The 17,652-nt window shown below is 40.8% G+C and overlaps 1 protein-coding gene across 1 annotated transcript in view; it reads left to right on the top strand.

Annotated features, from left to right (window-relative positions):
- Positions 1–4,002: 4,002 nt before the first annotated feature.
- Rock2 (Rho associated coiled-coil containing protein kinase 2) overlaps positions 4,003–17,652 on the top strand; it is a 93,945-nt gene continuing 80,295 nt past the window's right edge. Inside the window, exon 1 of the mRNA XM_032907502.1 lies at positions 4,003–4,497. Coding sequence (XP_032763393.1) covers positions 4,357–4,497 — 141 coding nt within the window. The 5' untranslated portion in view covers positions 4,003–4,356. The remainder of the gene's footprint in view (positions 4,498–17,652) is intronic.

Consider the following 17,652-nt stretch of genomic DNA (forward strand, 5'->3'; position numbering starts at 1 on the left):
AGGTGCAACTGGAAATGGAGTTGGAGGTACCATAGGGAGGAGCAAGTGCCAGGGAGATCTCTGAAGGCCTATCTGGAAGGAACTGGTTGGTTTCACTAGGAAGCTGTGGACTCCTAACTTCTTGCAACTCCATTCTTCTGTGTGAGCTAAACCCTGGATCTGAATCCTCCCCTGCCCAGACATGAAATCCTTAAGCTGTGAAGAAAAGCCTTCACAGGTTTGACTGGCTGAAAAATAGAAACACTTGTGTGACAAAAAAAAACAAAAACCAAAAACCAAAACCAAAAACAACAACAACAAAAACCCCAAAAAACAAAAAAACCAACCCCCCCCCCAAAAAAAACACGGGGGCGGGGGGTGGGGGAAGGAGGATGGGGAGGGGAATAAAATCTGGAATGTAAAAATTAATTAATTAATTAATCAATTAATTAAAAAATACCCAAACCCAGAAAGAAAAGCCAAAGCCTGGGAGAAAATCTTCACAGAATGTAATGTATTTTAAGGATATATTGTAACAAGGAAGGGCATTCTCAATGCCAAGGAACACTCACAAACCACTAGGGAACAAAAGATGTAAACAGGCAATTTTAGAAGAAATGGGCATCCAAAATACTCCTGTCTAGTAGTAATTAGGAGAACGAGAAAGGAAATACCATGTTACTGTGTTTGATTGTTTAACTGACAAAAATTTTAAAAGTTTCTAATACTTTGCATTGGCAAAAGTGTGAGCATGGATGGGAATGTGAACTGATCATTGTGTGTGTGTGCACGTGTGTGCGTGCGTGCGTAGGTCTAGGGGCAGTTCTGTAGCTGTGGTTCTTGGGATCAGACTCAGATGGTCAGACTTTCAAGGCAGACTCTCCTACACACTGAGCTCCTTGACAGTCTGTAGAATTTTAAAGGGTAGATTTGCAGTAGCTGTAGCTTTAAAGAATGTTTTGTTAAATAATCTGCTTTTAAGGAATTAGTCTCATTCATATATCCACAGAAAGGCAAAAGTACAAGAATGGCAATGGCAACATGAGAACATTTTTATCATCATCATCATCATCATCATCATCATCATCATCATCATCATTAATTTGGCTTTTAGAGACAAAGTTTCTTTGTATAGCCCTGGCTCACTCTGTAGACCAGGCTGACCTTGAGCTCACAGAGATTTGCCTGCCTCTCCCGCACCTGGATTAAAAGCATGTGCCAACACTGCCCAGCATGAGAACATTTACTAAGGGCCAGCCAGCCATCAGGACACTGAGACTCAGAGAAGTTAGGTAACTGACTCAGGATCACGCAGGTAACATGCGGTAGTAGCAGGTAGCTCCGGCATTTGTCCCCAGGGTTACCAGCTGAGTCATTGGTTCTCAACCTGTGTGACTCCACCTGTTTGAGTGTCAAATGACACTTCTACAGGGGTCCCCTATCAGATATTTACATTATGATTCATAACAGTAGCGAAATTACAGTCATGAAGTAACAGCAAAAGTAATTTTATGGTCGGGGGTTACCACAACATGAATTAAAAGTGTCATAGCATTAGAAAGGTTGAGAACCACTGTGCCGAGTCACGACATTCGCCTCCCAAGTCTTCTGTATCTAATGGCCATCTGTAGAAGTTTGTGTATTTTGTTCAGTACTACAGTTCTTTTTATTTATTTATTTATTTATTTATTTATTTATTTATTTATTTATAGTTTTGTGTGTACTTGTTTGCACACGTATATTCAGATACACATTTACCTGTGTGTGCTGGTATGTGGGGAGGTAAGATATCAATGTCTTTCTCAATTGCTCTGCTAATTAATTAATTAATTAATTAGAGATACAGTCACTGAACCTGGAGCCCCTCAATTTGGCTAGGCTGTATCTTGTTATGTCTGCCTCTCCAACACTGAGATTACAGGTATGTGGCAGACTTTTTACATGGGTGCTGGGGATTGAAATCAGGGTCTTGTATGATAAGCACTTTACTCATTGAACCATCCATCGTCTTAGCTTCCTATTTTAGTTTTTTTTTTTTTTTTCAGATACAGTTACCTATAGCCCAGGCTGACCTCAAACTTTCTACATAGTAAAGGTGGCTTCGAACCCTCCCAACCCCCATTCTCTTGCTTCTACCTTCTCAGTAGTAGAATTACAGAGGTGGACCACCATACCAGGGTACTGCTGTTCTTTTAAAACAAGGTCTCCAAGGCTTGAGATCATGGCTACTCCACCAAAATCCATAAAAACATATAACCAGTCATTTCAAAATTAATTTGTAACCGGAAGATCACAGTGTTCCTTTTGAGAGCCCATTATCCTGTCACCAGGAAAACGGACTTGTAAGAGCCGTCATAACGATTATCTAATTATCATGCCCCAGTGCATCAGTGGAAAGAGTGGTTAGCTGGCTCTCCTCTCCTGGCTTTGGGTCTGTGGAGGACCCAAAAAGAGTAAGTTCACGTACAGGCTTGAAGAACTTTTTTGACACAGAAGCCAGTTTTATTATCTATAAAGGAAAGGGTTCTCAAGTCATCAAGGGCCTCTTCCTGTCTTAATCCAAATCGGGAGTGGCTTCTCCTCAGGAGAGACATTCCTGGAACCCGTGCTGGGTGAAGCACATGAAGTTTTGGCCACGCCATGGCTACAGATTTACCCCAGGGAGCTTTACAGTCCACTATTTAGGAGCATTACACTGTAGCCTCTCTTAGGATGACCCATCAATAAGTACAGGCTTTCAAATTTAGAAATTCAATATGCTTTTTTCTTTTTAGCATTTTTGTTGTTTTCAAGACAGGGCTTCTCTGTGCAGCTCTGGTTGACCTGGAACTTGTTTTCTAGACTTAGGTTGGCCTCAAACCCTCCTGCCTCTGTCTCTCCCCAGAGCTGGGATTAAAGACATATGAAGCCACCACCCTATTTGACAACTTTACAAGTGGGGGGGGGGAAAGTCCCATTCACTTAGGGCTAAGCGTGTTATTTGTTTAGCTGCTCATTTCAGAGTGTTCATAATGTCCTTTGCATTTTTTAACTTCCGGTACATTTTGCCCTATTCTCAACCGGCCTGCAATACCCACAGGATTCTTCCCTGTGAATGCGACAAGAGCTTGTTTGGAAGCTGCTGGAAGACTGGGTCCACTCCCAGGGCTTTGGTCATTGCGAACATTCTGAATAGTCCTGCTGTAAACATCTTCACGCAAAGTCCTTCTCTCTTCGGATCATTTCCTTACACTTGGACTTCCTTAAATGGCCTTACTGGGTCAAAGGGGCTCTGTGAACAGTTTTATAGCTCTTGGCACATAGTTTTCAGATTGCGCCCTGAGAGGATCTGACCAATGGCTCGGGGACAGCAATAGGGCAGGAATGCGGAGAAGCAGCCCCTTTTTCACTTTCCAAAGCAAGAGCCCTGCGAATGCAGAAGTGCTTCCTTATTGCCCTCCAGTTCTCTCCGCCTGGCCAGTGTCTAAGGTCTAAGGCTAGGTGAACACCTTGGTCTGGGAAGGGCACAAAGATTTCGGAGAGCCTAGGATTTGTGTCCCGGAGGCAGAGGCAACTTCTCCAGGCCTCCCAGCCCCGGGACTCAACGGGATTCAAACGAGTCCCACACTCAGAGCCCGGGCTAGGGGCGCGGCCTCCCCGCCCCCTGGGAGCCCCAGGCCAAGGCCCCAGGCGCGCCAGGCCTGGGAAGGGCGCTGACCCCGGGCGCTGCAGTTCGGCGCGGCTTGCATAGCTGCGCGCTGAGTCAGCGGGACACAGCGGGCGGGGGGCGCGGACGTCAACTAGGCCGCTGGGTCCGGCCGGCGACGCGGGACACACGACAGGAACCACGGGGCACCGCGCTGCCATCCGTCCCGCCTCCTAACCCCGGGAACGGGCCAGACAAGGCAGAGAGACTAGCCAGGCGGGAACGGAAAAGCTTTGCTGCTGAGCTCGGTGGCGGGGCGTGGCCGGAGGCTAGGGGCGGGGCGTGCCGCGGGGACGCGCCGGGTGGGCGGGGCCGGCCGCGCGGCCGCCCGCGGGCGGAGGGGCTTGTGGGTAGCGGCGGCGCGCGGGCCGAGTAGGGACGCGGCTCCGGACTGCGTGTGAGGGGAGCGGGCTTGTGGGCGCGCGAGGGCAGCCAGCGGCGACATGCGGGTGGACGGGCGGCGGCCCTGGCGGCCTGAGCCCCGAGGGCGGGCGGTGCGGCGCGGGCGCCCCCCCGCTCCCGCCCGCCGGGTCCTGGCGAGCTCGCTACGGCCGGGCGGCGCGCGTGCGGCTGAGGGGCGGGGACGCCGTGTGCCTCGCTGCTCCGGGCCGGGCCGGGCGGCTCCTCAGACAGCGGCGCGCGGCGGGCCGGGGCGGAGGTTCCGCGGGCGGCGCTAGGCCCGGCGAAGCGGCATGAGCCGGCCCCCGCCGACGGGGAAAATGCCCGGCGCCCCCGAGGCCGCGCCGGGGGACGGGGCGGGCGCGGGCCGTCAGAGGAAGCTGGAGGCGCTCATCCGAGACCCTCGCTCGCCCATCAACGTGGAAAGCCTGCTGGTAGGTGCGGGCTAGGGAGGGAACTCCCCGCCCTGCCTGGTCCCCCCTTGGCCCACCCGCCCAGCTTCCGGCTGCCCAGGGGCCTGGAGACCCAGGTTCCGGAGTGGATACCCCACCTGGGATTCTTGGGTCCACCTCCCTGTGGAGCGAGTGTCACCTCGGCCGCCCCCGTTCTTGGAGCGCGCGGGGAGGAAACACCCCTGGTCTCCTTCCCGCCTACCCAGTTGGTTTGGGGCGGAAAGGTGGAGGATTGGCTGTGCTTCCTACACTAGGCTACCCAATTTGAAAGTGTCACGTACTGTGGGAGCTAGGGTGAAATCGAGGGAGAAAGAAATCCGACGCTCTCCCTATTGGGAGTACCACCTGGGGCACATGACAAAGAGCTGCCCTCACTCGGTCCTCTTCGTCAGGAATCTGGGAACGTACAGCTTAAGTTTGCTGTTTTCAGTTGCTCTTGGACATTCCATAGTAGCTATTTAGTGCATTTGAATTTATGTAAATTAAATTTCCGGAGATTGTTGCTCTGAAGCCAAGAAATGAGTCTGAATTGTAGAATGGAATAAATCTCCCCCCTTCATCTTGTCTTTCCCATAGCATTCAAAATCCCAATTAGGCTGCTAGCTGGAGCTCGATTAAGAAAAGAACACGTTTTGCAATAAATGCCATCTAGAATGCTAGTATACTTCTGGTCATGTTGAGGGAAGCGATTATGTTTGGCAAACGAATTTGATTAGTGTGCAGCTAGAGATGCGTTTATGGGAAAAAGTGGTGTGACGGTGTATCCTGAGAAGTCGAAAAAAAAATATTCTGGCTATTAGCTCTGGAGGGCTAGGCATAGGGTGGGTGTTCAGACATTCTGTGCCAAAAAGCATGTCAGTTCTGAGCTCTGCTAGGCGAAGCCTAGTTACTCTGTGATGAGAAAAACTGTCTCCTCCCTTTCCACTGACTAACTTTTCTTCTGAGGCCGTTGGTTATCCTTTGAGGTTTCTGGAATCATTTGCAGAATGACTCAGTTCTGTTTGGCCACAGTGCAGGAACTGACTAGAGAGTGGGTATCGTTCTATAGGATGTGTAAATGTAAAGATTGTGACTTTTTTGGAGGGGAGGGGAGTATAGTATGCTTTTTGTTTGGTAGTGGGTTCCTGTGTCTTTGTGGGATGTATTTTGGAAGTCTTCAGAGTAGGATTAGTTGCTTGTAGGTCATAGCCTTTTGTAGATAAAGCAAAGCTTCATTGGCGTCACTGCCAGCATTTTCACTTTGGTATTTTGCTAGCAAAACTTTGATCCTAGGCCAGAAAGTTCAGTTAAAAATAGTCTCTGTAAATCTCAAGTATTCACCAGGTTCATTCTCAATCCCAGATAGAAATGTTTTCACATTTCACAGTCATCTCTTGTACTGTTAGTGATGTTAATTATCGTTATTAGGATCATTCTGAGCTTGCAACCAAGTTGTTTATACCTGTGACGTGACTATTTTGTTTTATTAAAATATTGCCTAAATTATTACACGTGGTCAGTAACAGTTCCTTCTTTGAGAGCTTAATACACCACATTTGTTATGATGACATATTACCCTTATGAGGGTTGACATCAAATGCTGATTTGACAGCAGACTTACTGCTGCTTTTAGTTGATTACATGTCATTGAGATCAGGACAGGTGTTATTCTAGAGTGCAGCAAATGCTACTAAGCCAAAAAATGCTGTTTATTCCTTTAGAGTGAGGTCCCTGGTGCCTTTGTTGAACATTAATAAAAGTTGAAAACATCATTAAAGTTATAATAATACCTAAGTTATGTAAATTTCATCATGAAGTTTTAGAATGAATTATTTGCTGGGTGTTTTATGTCAACTTGACACAAGCTAGAGATAAGGCATTTTCTTCCTTAGTGATTGATGTGGGAGGGCCCAGCCCATTGTGGGTGGTACCATCCTTGGGCTGGTGGTCCTGGGTTCTATAAGAAAACTGGCTGAGCAAGCCATGGGAAGCAAACCAGTAAGCAACAACCCTCCATTGCCTCTGTACCAACTCCGACCTCCAGGTTTCTGCCGTTTGAGTTCCTGTTTTGATTTCCATCGATGAGGAACTGTGTATAGTATGGAACTGTAAACCAAATAAACCTTTCCTCTCCAAATGGTCATGGTAAAATTTTAGTTGTAGTAGTATATACATAATACTTGGCAGTTAAACCTTGTTGAAGTGCACAGTTGGGTAATTTTATGTGTATTCACACTGTTGTGCCAGTCATCACTGCTGTGCATCATCACAGCCTTTTCATACCCCAAATTGTAACTCTGTAGTCTTTAAACTGATTTTATTTTTAAAATTATGTTTTAAAAATGCTTACAAAATAATAGCTGTTACTACTTTAAAGATTTGAAATCTTGCTATGAGCTTTTTCCAAAATTAAATCATTGCTTTACCTAACATTACATTTCTTCTAGTTTTCAGTCTAGAAAACATTAATAGTCTAATGCAAACAGCCTGATATTTAGTTACTGTATTCAGAAGCTTAGAAAGCACCATTGGAAGTTGTATATTGGTAAATATGGCAAGTGATGATGAAGGATACCGGAATTTTCTATAAAACGTTTTCAGTAGGCTAGGCAAACCATTCATAGGAAAAAAGTTACACAAGATAGCATGTAAAGTTTCTTCCAGTGCATGGTACATCTTTACACTCATTTTACTTCTCCTATGTGCATTTGGCACATTTTTGCTAGCTTTATGTTTTCTTTGAGACAGGAAATTATTTTTGTTATAGATATTTCTTACTACATTTTAAAAATGCATGCAATTATGAGTTTGCTATCATAAGTACTAATCATTGTCAAGCGTATCTAGGGCTGAATTTCAGGACCCTATCAGTGTACAGACTGAATTATCTTGTTTCTCTGCAGAGGCTATCTACTTTATTTGTCTCTAAAATATGCAACTCTTTTGAAGTTGCAGATTGTGAGCTGCTGGTATTATATAAAAAGTAGTTTTGAGAGAGACTTGCTTCTGAAATTAAAAAACAAACAGTATCTATCTTGTGTGTTTGAGTGTGGGCATGTGCCCTGCCATGTGTAGAGGTCAGAGGACAAGTGTGGAAGTCGGTTCTCTCCTCTCGTGTGGGTTCTAGAGATCAAACTTAGGTCATGGGGTTGTCAGGCTTGGTAACTTGTAAGTAAGTAAGTACCTTTATCAACCAAGCCTTTTTTGAAGGTCAGTAATTTTGAAATATTTTTAAGGGAGGATCTTAAGTGATAACCTTTGGGTAAATTCCTGTGTTGTCAGAGGTCCTCATATTGCTTGCCTGATGTGTTTTACTTAACATGTATGCTGGAGAAATGTCTTAAGGTTGATGCTTTGGGATTTTATTTTGTTCTTTTAAAAGAATATGTGGCTATAGTAACCTATATTGTACCTAGGTTTTTGTGAATGGGTAAAGGTGATCAAACATTCATTGGGTTGAAAAACAAAATACCAATTAAAACTTTTTAAATTTACATTTCTTTATTTGTGTGTGTTTTGGGTGGGGTGTTATATTGTCATGGCACAGGTATGGAGGTCAAGGAACAATTTACAGGAGCCAGTTCTCTCCTTCCACCATGTGAATTCCAGTAATCAAACTAAGGCTGTAGGGCTTGGCAGCAACTGCCTGTAACTGCTGAGCCATCTGCCTGGCCCCAGAAACACCTATTAAAACTGGTACTTGCCAGTAACTATATGAAAATGTTCCTGTACAGAAATTTTATTTTTGGTAGTTCTGAATATTCAACTCAAGGCCTTGCACATGCTAGGCAAATGTCTGCCTCAGGGCTATGGCCCCAGATCATGAACATATTTATCACAGTACTTAGGTTCTTTCCAGTCAGTGCTGGCCAATTAAGATACAGTTGCATGTGTTCAGTCCCCATAAGTAATGTCTGAGACTGTTTTGAAGATGTAATAAAAACAAAATAGAATTTAAAAAAAGATGAAAAATGACTTTGTACGTATTCATTTGTGTGAGGTAGGAGGTGGATATATAGAATATACAGATTAAATGCTTTAAAACTTAATTTTTGTTTTGTTTTTTACATTTATTTATTTGCGGCTATGTGTGTAGGGAGCTGAGGAAAACTTTTAAGAGTTAATTCTCTTACTCTGTGAGTTTCAAGGTCCAGCTCCAGTTTGTCAGGCTACACAGTAGTGCTTAGTCCTGCTTGCAGAGCTATTTATAATATAAATATAAATAAATTTAATAAATGTTATAAGCTGGGCATGGTGGTGACTCACGCCTTTAGGCCCATACTCGGAAGGCGGGGGCAGGCAGATCTCTATGAGTTTGAGGCCCCCTGGTCTACAGAGTAAGTTCCAAGCCAGCCCCAGCTACATAATGAAATCTTGCTTTTAAAAAGATTGTTATAAGCAATTAGTGTTAAGTCTTCGTAAGGACTTTTTTCTCTTAATTCTCTTGGGTTGATAATGAGATAGAATTGCTGTGTCATAGGATATATGTGTATTTGCTTTTTAGGAAATGACCAGATCTTTTTAAAGTAGTTAAAGTATAAACTATTTTATATTTCGTACTTATGCCAACAACACAGGAGGGAAGATTCCAGTTATTCCACAGCTTCCCTAACATCAGGAAAAAAACAAAACAAAAAAAACCCCTTTCTGTTGTGGGTAGAGTGGTAGCTCATTGAGTTGTAATTTGCATGTCCTTATGACTACCATGCATACTGGCTATTTATATATAAATATATGTGAATCATCTGTTAGAGTATTTGCCCTTTTGAAAAGTTGGGCTGTTATATAAGTTTTTATGTGTTAGACATAGAAATGACTTTGTGTACAAAGGCAATGCTGTAAAGTTTGTCTTGTGAGTGTTTTTTCTCAGTCTGTGGTATGTTTTAAAAATGGTTATTGCTTTTTTCTGCCCTAGCCCTATGGCATAGAAATAGCCTCTTTTGCTCTTATTCTTGAACCTTTATGATTTAGCATTTGTATACAGGTCTAAGATACATGTTTATCAAGTGAGTTAGGGATTGAAGCTGACTTTCCTTTTTCCTCCAAATGATTAGTTACTCAGACTACTCAGTATTACTACTACTACTGCTGCTGCTGCTGCTGCTGCTATTACTATTTTGAGAAAAGTATTTTTCCTTTTTTACTGAGTTGCTTGTCATCTTTGCCAAAAATCTGTTTACTAGTAGACTTTTGTGTGTTTTCTTAATGTTATCTTCAGATTCTTAGTCATGGTCAAACTTTGTTTAAAACTCATTTCTTTCTAGTTTTATCTGTGGAAATGGGCAGTCAGCCAACCATGACTGGTAAGATAGAAAGCATCTTAGATTTAAAAATTATTCTGTACTGGCTGCTCATGATGAGGGTTGTTGGGGAAGAGAAAGGTGATGGCTCAGTTTGACACAGGATGATGTGTCATTGAAAATCCAGAGGACTGGTGAGGTGACTGAGTTGGTAGAGGTGTGTGCTGCCAAGCCTGGCTAGTGGCCTTGAGTTTGATTGCTGGGACCCACAGGGTGCACAAAGAAAAATGACTCCTACAAGTTGTCTTCTGATCTCTACATATGTACTGAGGCACACATATACAATACATGAAAACAGAACAAGACAAAAAAAATCCACAGCCCACAAAAGCATTCTTAACCAGTAGTGGGCTAGCTTACTATATTGAATTTAACATGTAAGTTAGGATCAAGTCATGGTGGCTGTCCTTTATCCTTGCTGGGAACTGCTTTCCTTGCATCCTTGCTTCCCTGATCCTTCAAAGTGTGATTACATTAATGTAGATGTAGATAGGTCTGCGCTTGGCTTGTTTTAAATGACCTTCATTTACCTTTTGGAAAGTGGTCTGTTCACAGTGGCTGGTCTCCTCATTCTCATACTCATTTATTCTTTCTCTCTTTCATATTAGGGTTGCTTTTTGGTTCATTGGTGTTAACTCTTTTGGAGAATTAAGGACTTTATGGCTTGTTTTCCAGGCATCTAAAGTGCTTTATAACTGATCATTTTATATTTAATGCTTATTTTACTTTATTCTGTGAAAGATTTTTGAACAACTTTAGTTATGATGTATGTGATAGGAAATTTACTTTTAAGGGTTTTCAGATTGGGAACTAGTTTCTAACACTTCATTATTAAGGTTAGCTCTGGAGATGAGAAGCAAGCCTGTTTTAATACTTGGGTAAATGGTGCTGAGGAAGTCTTACAATGTTAAAATATTACCTTTTTTATACTTCCTGGCCTTTGAGGTTATTTATTTAATTTACTTACTTATTACTGTTGAAGTCAAGTGCTTACCTTATAGCTGACTGGTTTTTGTAGCCCAGGCTCTCCCTGAACTCATGAGCCTCGTCTCCAGCCTTATAAATGCTGGGGTTACAGGCTTGGAGGAACAACACTTGGCTTGTGAGTTTATTTTTATCTAATGCATACAAGATAAACTGTATTAGGATATAAATGTTTTTGTCTTCCTGTTATGTTCTTTGGCTATTTGTTGAATTAAAAAGTAATTCAATTTTAAGTAATAGGAGTGATATCTCTAAAGGTATAGTCCCTCTAGAAGTGATAGTACAATAGACCCCAAGTATGTCTTGTCATTTGAGATTAGTCTATTCATAAGAAGGAAGATAGGCAAACATATGTATGCTGAGAAGATAGGTTTGGGAGGTTAGAACAGTTGGTCTCCTAGGAAAAGTAAATTGTAATGTAGGCATATTTTAGCCTCTGTACTGAAACAGGGTATCTAGAGAAAGATAAAATCTAATTTTGTTCTGTATTTTAGGTGAAGTTAAGACACTATGTGGGCTAAATAGCTTTTAGTCATTTGCGTGTCATCTGTTCCCCTGCTCTAGCTTCTAGTTAATCTCATCTAGTTCCATATGGAACCATGTGATTTTTGTGTTAAGTTAGATTTCATGATTGAGAACAGATGAAAAAATGGTGGTATGTTTCAGGTTAATCCTCAAAACAGTATATTGGTTGTTAATAATCAAGCAATATTTGCTTACTAACAAAATTAAAAACAAAGTTAAAGGGCATGAGAGGTTTTGATCAAGAATGCAGGTGTCTCCTGGCACTTGGGATGCATAGACAGTTGGGTCACTGAGTTTGAGGCTAACCTGGTTTACAAAATGAGTTCCAGGACAGCCAGGGCCACACAAAGAAACCCAATCTCAAAAAAACCCAGAAAGAGAAGAAAAACAATCAGGATGTTATTGCAAGTTATAATGAAAGGCTCTATTGAAAAACTTTCAGATAGTAAGCAAACTATAAAACAACTTTTATTATATTTTATATTTATTTGCATGTATGTATATATGTTTGTGCCACTCAGAAGTCAGAGGACAGTTTTTGAGTCTCCTTCCTCCAGGAATCAAACTCAGGTTATCAGACAAGCCAGCAGGTGCTTTTTCACACTGAGCCATTTTGTCAGCTCCATGATTACTAACATTTTTATTTAAGTTTTATCTATTTAATGTTTATAATGTTTTTTAATAAGTATAATTTGCTTGTCCTATATTTAAAATAGTTACAAAAATGGATTTTGAGTTACTCTTTCTGCTAATGGTGTTCAGTTAGAGAAAGGGAGTATTATGTAATACTGTATTTGCTTATAAACCTTTCATAAGGGGTTGGGGATTTAGCTCAGTGGTAGAGCGCTTGCTTAGGAAGCGCAAGGCCCTGGGTTCGGTCCCCAGCTCCGGAAAAAAGAACCAAAAAAAAAAAAAAAACCTTTCATAATAATGGGTTGAATGTATAAATAAACTTTGCAGGCATAGACCGTGTGCATTCTTCTATCTCTTATTTGTTCTTAGAATCAGGTCTGAAATTAAAGTCTGGCTGAGGGACAGGTATTAAATGATACCATTGTTTGCTATCTTTTCAAGTTCTTTGTGTTTTCATCAGGAATTTTTTGGGGGAGGGGCAGGGTCTCAATTATGTAGCTTTGGCTGTCCTGGAACTCACTATGTAGAGAACAGGCTGGCATTGAAATCACAGATCCAACTGCCTATGCCTCTTGAGCGCTTGTGCTATTACACTTCAGCTTCATTGAGGTATACTTTATATGCTGTAAATTCATCCATTTTGTATCTGCAATTTAATTAAACTGTCACCTTAACATGTTTTCATTACCTCTAAAGTTCTATTGTTTAGGTTCTCAGTCTTGACTCCAGTCTTAGCTTTGGGTCTTTTTTTAAAAAACAAATTCTACATAAATTCTACATAATACAGTGTATTAGTTACTTTTCTGTTGCTGTGGTAAAACACTATGACCAAGGTAACTTGTAGATGCAAGTTTATTTTGGCTTACAGTCCCAGGGAGATAAGAGTGCATCATGGCAAAGGAAGCATGGGAGTCAGTGGCAGGATGGAAGCAGGAGCAGGAAGGTGAGAGAGCTCACATCTCCAACCACAGACAGAAATAAGGAGAACAAACTGGAATTAGTGTGAGGGTTTTTGTTTTTTTTTTTTTTTAAACTCAAAAGTCTACTCCCAGTAACATGCTTCCTCTAGCAAGGCTCTACCTCCTAAAGATTTGATAGCTTCCCCAAATAGCACCACCACCACCTGGGTTGTTCAAATATCTACACTTGAGAGGGACATTTCTATTTTAAACCATCACACACAATATGCCATCACTGCATCTGGCTTCTTTTCCTCAGTGTAATGTTTTCAGTTAGGTTCATCTGTATTGTAGCATGCTAGTATTTTGTTCTTCAGTATTGCTGACTAGTGTTATTGCATGAATTATATATTACATTTTACTTATGAGTTTATCATAAGTGAAGACATGTTTATATTTCTCTTGTATAGATTCCAAAGAATAAGTTTGTAGGGTCATGTGGTAGTTTATCCTTAATTTTGAAAAGCTGCCAATATTTTCTAAAATGGTCATACAATTTCATATTCTTAGCATCAATGAATGATTGTACTTTTTTAAAAACAAGTGAATTTCAGTTGTGTCCTTTCTTTGAGAGAGAGAGAGAGTGAGAGAAAGAGAGACAGACAGAGAGAGAGAGAGAATGAACGAATGAATGAATAATTATGAGTTTCTTCCTGTGTTGCCTAGGTTGACCTTGAACTCCTGGACTAAAGGAATTCTCTGGCTTCAGGCCTCTGGTACAGCTAGGACAAAGGGCATGTTTTACTGTGTCTTGATTGCTCTTTTCTTTAGATTTTTTTAGTGTGCTAAATATAAAGTGTGCTGTATATATCTAAATTGTTTTTATATAAGGAGATGCTAATCAAATGAATAGAGTTTTCTCCCCCTTCACATGAGAATTGTAGTTAACATTTATTTATTTTTTAAAATGAACTTTGTTATGGAGCCTTTTACTTCTGAGTAATGAAACTCTTGTTGAACTTTGTAAACTCTGATAGAAGGAGTGACTCAACTAGTTGGGTTCTTGTTTTTTTTTTAAGACCATTCAGAGATATTGTACTGAGTTTAAAGCAGTGCATCATGAATGTGGTGTATGTATTTGAATTGTTTTTATGTAAGGAGATGCTAATCAAGTACTGAAGAGAGTCCCCCCACCCCCGCACAGGAGAGTTAACAAGCATTTATTTAAAAAAAAACAAAAAACAAACTTTGTTATGGAGCCTTTTACTTTTGAGTAATGAGTCTTGTTAAACTGTGTAAACTCTGGTAGAAGCAGAGTTGGGTTAGTGTGTGGTACGCGCACCCATCAAATATATAAAATACATTAACATAGTTGTCTTGGACTGATTCTTTCAAGAGCTACTGAAAATGAATTTTGGTCTGTTAAATTCTTGCAAAAGCATCTAAAGTATTAAATGTGGGAATTCTACCATGGACATCCTTTTTTGGGGAATCTCCCTTTAGAGACCCTCCTGGGGAAAATCCCCCCTTGTCAGATCTTCTGAAGTAGGTGGACTGAGGTAGCCAGGACTTTGCATTAAAGGAGCATTTCTGGTGCTAGTGATGAAAGTAGTCTTTAGGAGTAAGATGAGAGGCACTGTGGCTATATATTTTTTCTTGTACCAAGTGAAAAAAATCAGACACAGGTGTTTAAGTTTTTTTCAGAAGACTGACTTGTGTATGTGGGTGACATATAGAAGGATGCAAGGGTCATCACATTTTGTCTTTTAGGATTCTCTACAAATCAGATTAATTAAAGCTAGCCAGCTTCTTTGCTTTCTCTCTGTTCCTTCTTATCTCTTAATTCACTGGGTTTTCTTTCCTAAAGGAAGCATATGTATAAAAAAGAAAAAGAAATATTAGCGTGCTAAGACATACGAAAAAGTTTATCATTATACCTTACCCAAGTTTAAAAATATAGTATAAAAATCTATTTGTGGGCTGGAGAGATAGCTCAGCGGTTAAGAGCACTGGCTGCTCTTCCAGAGGTCCTGAGTTCAAATCCCAGCAACCACATGGTGGCTCACAACCATCTGTAATGGGATCTGATGCCCTCTTCTGGTGCGTCTGAAGATAGCTGTAGTGTACTCACATAAAATAAATTAAAAAAAAACCTATTTGTAAGTTAAAAACCTACATTAACTTATATGTAGGTGTATGCATGTGTGTATATGTATAGGTATGCACATGCCACAGTGTATTTGTGGAGATCACTTTTGGTAGTTGCTTTTTTCCTTCCACCAGGCATTGAGCTCAAGTCTTCAGGCTTGGTGGCCAGTGCCTTCATTGGATGAGCCACCTCACTGGCCTCAAATGTATAATTTTGCTATGGGACAGAGAATGACTTGAACTTCTGGTTTTTTTTGTTTATTTGTTTTTTGTTTGTTTTTTTTTAAATCCTGTTTATTCTTCTTAACAGGATTTCATGTATCTTAGGCCTAAACTTGCTGTGTAGCAGATGATGACCTTGAACTTCTGTTCTTCCCACCTCTGCCTTCAAGCCTTGAGATCACACAGGGCTGTGCCATCATACCTCATTTATGGAGTTCCAGAGATTGAAGCTAGGGCTTTGTGTGTGTTAATAAGCAAGTATTCTACTAATAGAACCATAGCCTAAGCTCAAATATGTAATTATGATATTTCACATTTAATAATTAGGAAGTAAAAAATGGTAGTCATAGTTACTGAGTCAGCTTAACTCATGAGAGAAAACCCAACTAGAAAATTAAAATTTAATTTATGGTCCTTTAGATTATAGTACCTAAAGCAATGTATTCTTTGTCTATGTTGTGATTATGCCTGTATTTAAAAAACGAAGTTTTCAAACATTCTTTTGTGGTAGCAGTAGAGTCAGGTGGATCTCTGAGTTAGTGTACAGAGCAAGTTCTAGGACAGTCAGGGCTTCACAGAGAACCTGTCTCAAAAAAAAACAAACATTAAACCAAAACAACAACAAAAAGGAAGCAAAAATAAAGTGTAAAATACAAGTCTTATTTTTAAAACAGTTTTGAAATTTCGCATACAAAACAGCTTTCGAGTTATTGGCTGTACCAAGCAATATGAAGAGTGATGTTTACATTTTTAAAAAGATTTATTTATTATGTATACAGCATTCTGCGTGCATGTATGCCTGCAGGCCAGAAGAGGGCATCAGATCTCATTACAGATGGTTGTGAGTCTTCATGTAGTTGCTGAGAATTGAACTCAGGACCTCTGGAAGAGCAGTCAGTGCTCTTAACCACTGAGTCATCTCTCCAATCTGCTGTTTAGATTTTTAAAATGTATTTTTGAAATTACTTTCTCAGCTGAGTGTAGTGGTGTAGGCATTTAGTCCCAGCACTTGAGAGTCAAAAGCATGTGGATTTCTATGAGGCTAGCCTGATCTACAAAGCAAGTTCTAGGACAGCCAAGGCTGTTACACTGAGAAACCCTGTCCCAAAAAACCAAACCAACCAAAAATAAATAGACAAATAAATAATTGTTTTTTTTTCCATAGAAAATTAGAGAAAAAAGAGAATTCATCAGTAGCTGATAAGTTGCTCATGCATTTTAGTCCTTGAAGACTTTTAATACTTAGTTTTTGTTATTAAGGAATATGTATCTATTGTCTTGTAGAAATTTGAGATATATATTGTAGATATTTAAAAAAATAGTATTGGGGCTGGAGAGACGGCTCAGTGGTTAAGAGCATTGGCCGCTCTTCCAGAAGCCCTGAGTTCAATTCCCAGCAACCACTTGGTGGTTCATGACCATCTAAAGTGTGATCTGATGCCTTCTTCTGGCATGCAAGTGTACATGCAGATAGAGCACTTAATATACATAAAATAAGTAAATAAATCTTTTTAAAAAGTGTCAATTTTTAAAAGAAACTTTTGTATGAGTGTTATGTATGCAAGTATGTTTGTGTACCACATACGTGCCTGATGCCTTGGAGTTCAGAAGAGGCATTGCATCTCCTGGAACTGGAGTTACAGGTAGCTCTGAGCTGCCATGTTGGTAGAAAAAAGAATAGTCAGTGCTTCTATTAGCTGAGCCATCTCCAGTCCGTGTTTATTGATTTTTGAGATAATAATTATACAACTTGGAGGAGAGTGGTAGCATGGTTTCGTATCTACTGTTTGAGTGACCATGGCTAGTAAAGCTGCACACACTTCTGCCCAGTGTGTGATGAGTGTTTATGAAGTGCTCGGGCAGCACAGTAAGAGTCTTCATCATAGTTAACCGTTGATTTGCAGGATGTAGCTGAGTTGGTAGAGTGCTTGCCTAGCATGCTCTGGGCTTAAACTCCTGTACCACATAAAATCAACACAGAGGGTGAACCTTAGCACTCAAGAGACTGAGGGAGGAGGATCAGAAGTTCAAAGTCATCCTTGGCTCTGTTGTAGGTTTGAGGTCTGGCTGCCTTCTGTGAGATGCTGTCTCAAAAGACAAAACAAACAATAAAGCCCTAAATATTTAACTTTTTCCTTTTTTTTTTTAGCCTGGTCTATATGGAGGGTTCCAGGCTAGCCAGTACTCCGTAGTAAGACCCTATCTCAAAAAATAATCAATACAGTAATAATAAAGAAAAATATGATTTGAAAAACAAGAGAGAAGACTGTAAAGTATTTTTCATGAGAAAAGTTATAGAATACTGTAATTTTAAGAAATTGGGCTGGAGAGATGGCTCAGTGGTTAAGAGCACTGACTGTTCCTCCAGAGGTCCTGAGTTCAAATCCCAGCAACCACATGATGGCTTACACCCATCTATAATGAGATCTAATGCCCTCTTCTGGTGT

The sequence above is a fragment of the Rattus rattus genome, chromosome 7 (genome assembly GCF_011064425.1).
Source record: "Rattus rattus isolate New Zealand chromosome 7, Rrattus_CSIRO_v1, whole genome shotgun sequence".
In the NCBI taxonomy this organism is placed as follows: Eukaryota; Metazoa; Chordata; class Mammalia; order Rodentia; family Muridae; genus Rattus; species Rattus rattus.